Raw genomic sequence first — 6,552 nt, 5'->3', positions numbered from 1 at the left:
TACACCAAAACGATCCTACCTTAATGGAGACAAAAACACTCACTCACTCACTCACTCATTTTCTACCGCTTATCCGAACTATCTCGGCTCACGGGGAGCCTGTGCCTATCTCAGGCGTCATCGGGCATCAAGGCAGGATACACCCTGGACGGAGTGCCAACCCATCGCAGGGCACACACACGCACTCATTCACTCACACACTCACACACTACGGACAATTTTCCAGAGATGCCAATCAACCTACCATGCATGTCTTTGGACCGAGGGAGGAAACCGGAGTACCCGGAGGAAACCCCCGAGGCACGGGGAGAACAGGCAAACTCCACACACACAAGGCGGAGGCGGGAATCGAACCCCCAACCCTGGAGGTGTGAGGCAAACGTGCTAACCACTAAGCCACCGCGCCCCCCGGAGACAAAAACACAATGCGTAAAATCCTTTTAGTTAATCAGAACAACTGCTAAGCCTCTTATTTATATTTTCACATGCATTTGTTTCTGCATCTAGGCTAACACTTTGTTGTTTCATTGTTTTCATGTGCAGGTTAGTTCTGACGTGCACGGATGATAAGTAAAATCTGTTGTAACTTTAAAAGTGTTAAAGTTAATGTGATAAAAGGTCCATATCCACTATATTCCATTGTAACCATGAGCTGGCTGTTCCTTGGCTCTTATTTTGGGATGCTGTAGGTGTTCAGACACTGCTTGCATCAACACTTTAACCTTTTAAGTGGGTCACATCTCCTTTTGTCTCTTGGGTATTACTGTTAAACAGCGAGATAAAGGGCACTGCTTTGTCTCCGTCATTCTCTCAGCATCTTTTCTATTCTGTGTATCTATGTTCCAGTGAAATGCAAACTTGGTGTCATATTTCTCGAACCTGTCATTTTTTTTCTATGGCCAGCACAGGAAACATCCAAGGTCACTTCTTCACCAATGGAAGCAGTATTTAGCATTTTCTAGAACAACAACAGCCATTTGTTTATACTGTACATATATGAACACAGCTGTCCCACAGGAGTCACTGAGGATACTGTGCACCATATTTACACTCATTAGTTCTTTATCCTGGTTCATAAAAGGCCTATCCCAAGGACTCTGGGCATGAAGATACCCTGGGTATCACTGTCTCTCTCACACAGACACATTTGCATTACATACATGATGTACTTTATGAATAGGTGTGCGTGTTAGTTTCAACATGTATATTAACTACAATTTGTGATGATTCACATGCTTTCTATGTTTTATTCCATTCTCAAGGCTGAATATGACACTTTAACCACAGTACATCTGTCATAAAGAGATCACTAAGCAAAATACACAATATGCATCTTTCAAGGCCACATCTTGTTGTTTTCTGTGTGTGAATGATTATGTAAGAGCTTAAGGGAAAAGGAAAGGATTTAAAAGCCAGGAGTGTGTAGTGTAATTGTGGCAGATGGTCAAAGACAGATGTCCATTATAAATGAACATACCAAAGTCCTGACAGATGTTATAGGCAGAAAAACTGCAAATACAGTATAAGGTACTGTACATGAAGTTTAAGAACCAATACCAGTATCAGTAAAGAGCTGTCTGATAAATACATGATAAATGCTGTCATAAAAAAAATGGATTCTTCTTCTTCTGGTGGGATGCACTGTCAACAGGCTGAGATGTTCGGGTCAAACTTTTCTAGCAGATTTCAGCTTATTAGAGCCTTGGTCTACTGGAGATATATAACCCCTTTTTGTGAGTCCTCTGTGTGCCTTGAGGTATCAGTCCAGTGACTGATTCACCACTAGCAGGTCTACATCTGAGCAGCTGCCATTTTTATAACATATCAGCTGGCACGTCTATTCAGAAGAGCAACAGCTCCACTCTAAGGCATACCAAAATTGCCCCACTTAATCATGGAGACTATGCACAGAAGCTGCAAACCTAAATTATAGAGCTAGTTCTCCTGGCCTTATTCTTTAGGTCACTACACACAAAACCGGACCACAGGTAATGTTAGGGATGTACTTTTGACTGACCAGTAAACAAAGTTATTCCTGCAAAAACTGGGCTACAACATCTGCACTATAACACTTCAGCCATTGACCCAATCTATTTGACACACATTCTTACATAAACTACTTAAAGTAGTTAAATAGAACAAGATGTATCCCCTCACCTGAAGAGAATGAACTTTCATTGTACATATACAGATACTAGGTGTCACAAAGTAGTGACCAGATACCCCATATGCCTGCAGTATCTTCCTTAGCAGATGTACCAATAGTACATTTAGAATTATAATAGTGCATTTTCATAATCACCATATGCAACATAACATATGCACACTGAAATTGCATACTGCCTTGACAACTCCAGAAGCTGGACAAAAGAAAAGAGTTGGTCTATTGTTCCACGACCTGTGTCAAGCCTGCATTTTTCTTACAAGCTCCTTGGTTGACCCTGCAAAGACTTTACCTGTGAGCCTGAAGAGTGTGATTCTCATATAACTAGGTCACATCCCCTGGTCCCCTTTTTTAAAAATAAGTACAACCATCCCAGGATGCCAGCTCCAGATTTTCGCGAATCACTGAAGAGGCATTTTACCTACACAACCCAACCTTTTAAATGCTTTCATCATCTCATGGTTAAACTCTCGTTTACACTGCCACACTTACTTGCACTTGCTTAGCACAATATCTTCATGGTCTCATCTCCCACACCTAAGGCACCTAACAAACTGCCAGCAACGTCCAAAGAGTATTTTTTCCACTGTCTTTCCAAACTTCCATGCCTGAACATTTGCTTCTGAAAGTGATGTCTTGCTGCAGCTCTTCTGACCCTGTTGTGCCTTATACTGTAAATGAATAAAGATAGCTATCTATTAGCCATATACTCAGAAGTCCATCTCAGAAGACAACCTTCCAGAAACAAGTTCATTGCAGCTGCCTCTATGATTAAGAAAGTGAATGCAAAACTGCCACTCACTGGATTGGGACATCTGAGAAATTGGGACAGTGCAGCTTAGCTACATTTAATTTCTGGCTTGATACCTGAAAGCAAAAACCTATACAGTGGAACTGCTTTATAAGAATCGAACTACTTAACTCTTGCAACACCATCCGAAAGGGTGTCTACAGCATCAGACAGGAATTTAACCACAAAAATCTTGGGCAAGCAAAAAAGAGATGCTTTCGATATTTTTTTATCTATTTATTTATTTTTTTAATAGATCATAAAATTTTCATGACTAATATGTCTATGCTGCATACAGACAAATATTATGTCACAAGATATTTCAAATTACTTCAAATAAAGTAGATACATTAATCATTTGAAACTGTAGAAATATTTTCATACTGGATTTTTCAGGAACAAATAGTGATGGGTTTTGAAAATATGGAAAGTATTGAAGTCATTGAAATTATTGCAGAAGGAAATTTGTTCTACAGTGTTACTTATGTCCATATGTAGTATTATGCTGTTCTTGCAAGATAAATTTGGGAAAATATTTTGTCCTGTTACTGAAATTTGATGACTTGATGCCATAAATGCTAAAAATAAATAATAGTTTACGCATGTCGGTCAGGTCATCCAAGTAAACGACTAATCCAGTGAAAATGTGTCCCAAATCCCCAAATGATCTAAACATTTTCCTTGCGCATGTAGATCGTTCACAATTTCACAAACATGCACCTGTGTTCACTGCAAACTCAGTGCTCTTTAATTCAGGAGTAAAAAAAGATGGTTGCTATTTAAATCCTGCTAAGTGACAGGAGGATGAGGAGGTTTCCCCGTCTGTGACATTGTGAGGATTCCCTCACCGCGCTATTTTCACGTCAGGAAAACATCATCCTTTTTATTTTGTCATCCGGGTCTTCAACTCGCCTCTTATTTACTTTCCAGTGAGCACAGAGCTCGCGCTGGAGCTCCTTGCGCGCGCTCTTTATCTGTCATGTCAAAACAAGCTTTAACATTTTCTAAACTTCAGTTATCAAATCAAATTAAGAAAACAGTTACTAATAAAAGAATCTGATCGAAATCTACAGCTCTTTTTTTTTTTTTTTAAATGTTTTCCTGGTGAACATTTCATGGCTCCGGAATGGAGATAGCCTTGGTGAGTTTGGAGAACGGCGGCGCGAGAGGGAGCGCCAGTGATGCCGGAGACGTCTGTCGTGGCGCACGGGAGCAGCACTCGGCTTCAAGGCGAACCGACGAGTGTGTCAAGGAGCTGAACCTGGAACCGAGCTCGTGGAAAATGAACGACATGAGCGACACGTTTAGCTGTGCCGAAAGCGCCGTGGATGCGCTGCTGCGCGCCGACCGCGTCCCTCACCTCTTTGACGAAGATCTGTCGGACGTCGTGGACGTGATGGACAACGTGGAGCATGACGGTAGCAATGAACGCGTGCTCATTAACATCGCAGGTCTGAGATACGAGACCCAGCTGGGCACCTTAAATCAGTTTCCTGACACCTTGTTAGGAGATCCAGACAAGAGGATCAAGTACTTTGACCCACTTCGTAATGAATACTTCTTTGACCGAAACCGTCCGAGCTTTGATGGGATCCTTTACTTTTACCAGTCAGGTGGGAAAATCCGGAGGCCTGTCAATGTGTCCATTGATGTATTTGCTGATGAAATACGGTTCTACCAGCTGGGTGAAGAGGCTATGGAGCGCTTTCGTGAAGATGAGGGCTTTATAAAGGAAGAAGAGAAACCCCTACCACACAATGAGTTTCAGAAACAGGTCTGGCTCATTTTTGAGTACCCCGAAAGCTCAAGTCCTGCCCGTGGCATCGCCATTGTATCTGTGATTGTTATCACCATATCCATAATTACCTTCTGCTTAGAGACATTGCCTGAGTTCAGGGATGAGAGGGAGCTTCAAGCAGTAAGCAGGACAACTGCTAACTCCACTTCACAAGCTCGCCCATCACTCACTTTCTCTGACCCATTTTTTGTTGTTGAGACCACATGTGTGATTTGGTTCACTTTTGAACTTATCGTGAGGTTCTTTGCCTGCCCCAGCAAGTCAGAGTTCTCAAAAACTGTCATGAACATCATTGACATCATGTCTATCATGCCTTACTTCATTACAGTAGGGACAGAGCTGGTGGAGCAGCAGCATGGTCCAGATCATGACAATGGACCACAGCAACAGCAGGCCATGTCTCTGGCTATCTTGCGGGTTATTAGACTAGTGAGGGTGTTTCGCATCTTCAAGCTTTCACGCCACTCCAAAGGTCTCCAGATCTTGGGGCAGACACTGAAGGCCAGCATGCGAGAGCTAGGCCTCCTTATCTTTTTCCTTTTTATTGGTGTAATCCTTTTCTCAAGTGCGGTATTCTTTGCTGAGGCCGATGAGCCTGAGTCCCATTTCTCCAGCATACCAGATGCCTTCTGGTGGGCTGTGGTTACAATGACCACCGTGGGCTATGGTGACATGAGACCAATAACAGTTGGAGGCAAAATTGTAGGCTCACTTTGCGCCATCGCTGGTGTGTTGACCATAGCATTGCCTGTGCCTGTGATAGTGTCTAACTTCAACTACTTCTACCATCGAGAGACTGACCAGGATCAAGCTGCCCTCAAGGATGATCCCTCCAGTGATGTCCACGGGTGCAACAGGTCACCTCTGAATTCCACAGGAGATGTAGAAAGTCAGGACACATCCATGGGGAAGGCCAACATTAAAGCAAACAGCAGCACAGACATTAAAGATTCCCTCTATGCTTTTTGCTTAGACACAAAGGAAACAGACCTGTAGTGTAAGTTTGCATTATGAACATCAGTCACCAATACAGTAAAGTGTGTTGATACCTTTAAATTGAATTTTATCACAATAGATTATCAAAATGTTTAAGACGCTCTACGTCTTATAGAATGGTGTATGACTTTGCACACCTAAAATGATTATGCCGCTATTTTTTTCATTAGACCTCTAACAGAGCTACTTATTTCTATAAAACCAAGATATACACAAGGAATACTTAAAGAGATAATGCTTCAGGTGTCAGTTTAACACAACCAAAACTTAAGAAAATGTATTTTCTGAAATGTACTTAAATGTACCATGTCAGGCTCATGGTTGCTGATATGGTTGTTTCAAATGCAACAGAAATCATGGAGCTACAGTTTTTCGGATTGCTTCGTGCATGGACGCACGTAAATCATTTGAATAAATTATAGACACCTCCAAAGCACAGGTTAGTATTTTCTTGTACACATGGGGATTATACTTTTTTACAAGTGTTAAAATAGATTCATTCCATTAAAAATGGAAAGTGTAAAAGCACCACCCACCAACATGGAAAGCTTGTTATTTTCTGAGTTTATATGGATAAGACTACTTTCTTCTGAACTGGACATCAGTATCAGGATGGACATAGAGGCATATGGGGAATAAAGGATCCAAAGCTGACAGGGAGGGCATTTCCTACACAGGATTGCTCAATACTATTCTTCATCAAGAGGATCAACTTTAGACTGTCTTACAGTTAAAAGGTCAGTAGCTCCATTCACTTTTTATTTATACAAATCATTGTTAAATCATTATCAACAAATAAGCTCA

General features: G+C 41.6%; 1 protein-coding gene across 1 annotated transcript; it reads left to right on the top strand.

Annotated features, from left to right (window-relative positions):
• The first annotated feature begins 4,080 nt into the window (after positions 1-4,080).
• LOC132859272 (potassium voltage-gated channel subfamily A member 5) lies at positions 4,081-5,906 on the top strand. The gene has a single exon (XM_060889963.1). The coding sequence runs from the start codon at positions 4,081-4,083 to the stop codon at positions 5,746-5,748; it is 1,668 nt and encodes a 555-aa protein (XP_060745946.1). The 3' UTR covers positions 5,749-5,906.
• The last annotated feature ends 646 nt before the right edge of the window (positions 5,907-6,552 follow it).

Source organism: Tachysurus vachellii, chromosome 16, assembly GCF_030014155.1.
Source record: "Tachysurus vachellii isolate PV-2020 chromosome 16, HZAU_Pvac_v1, whole genome shotgun sequence".
Classification (NCBI taxonomy): domain Eukaryota; kingdom Metazoa; phylum Chordata; class Actinopteri; order Siluriformes; family Bagridae; genus Tachysurus; species Tachysurus vachellii.
Note: the sequence above shows the minus strand (reverse complement) of the source record. Positions and strands in the feature narration are given on the sequence as shown.

Coding starts and splice junctions, on each gene's coding strand:
- LOC132859272 (XM_060889963.1), top strand. CDS start 4,081: ATGGAGATAGCCTTGGTGAGTTTGGAGAACGGCGGCGCGAGAGGGAGC.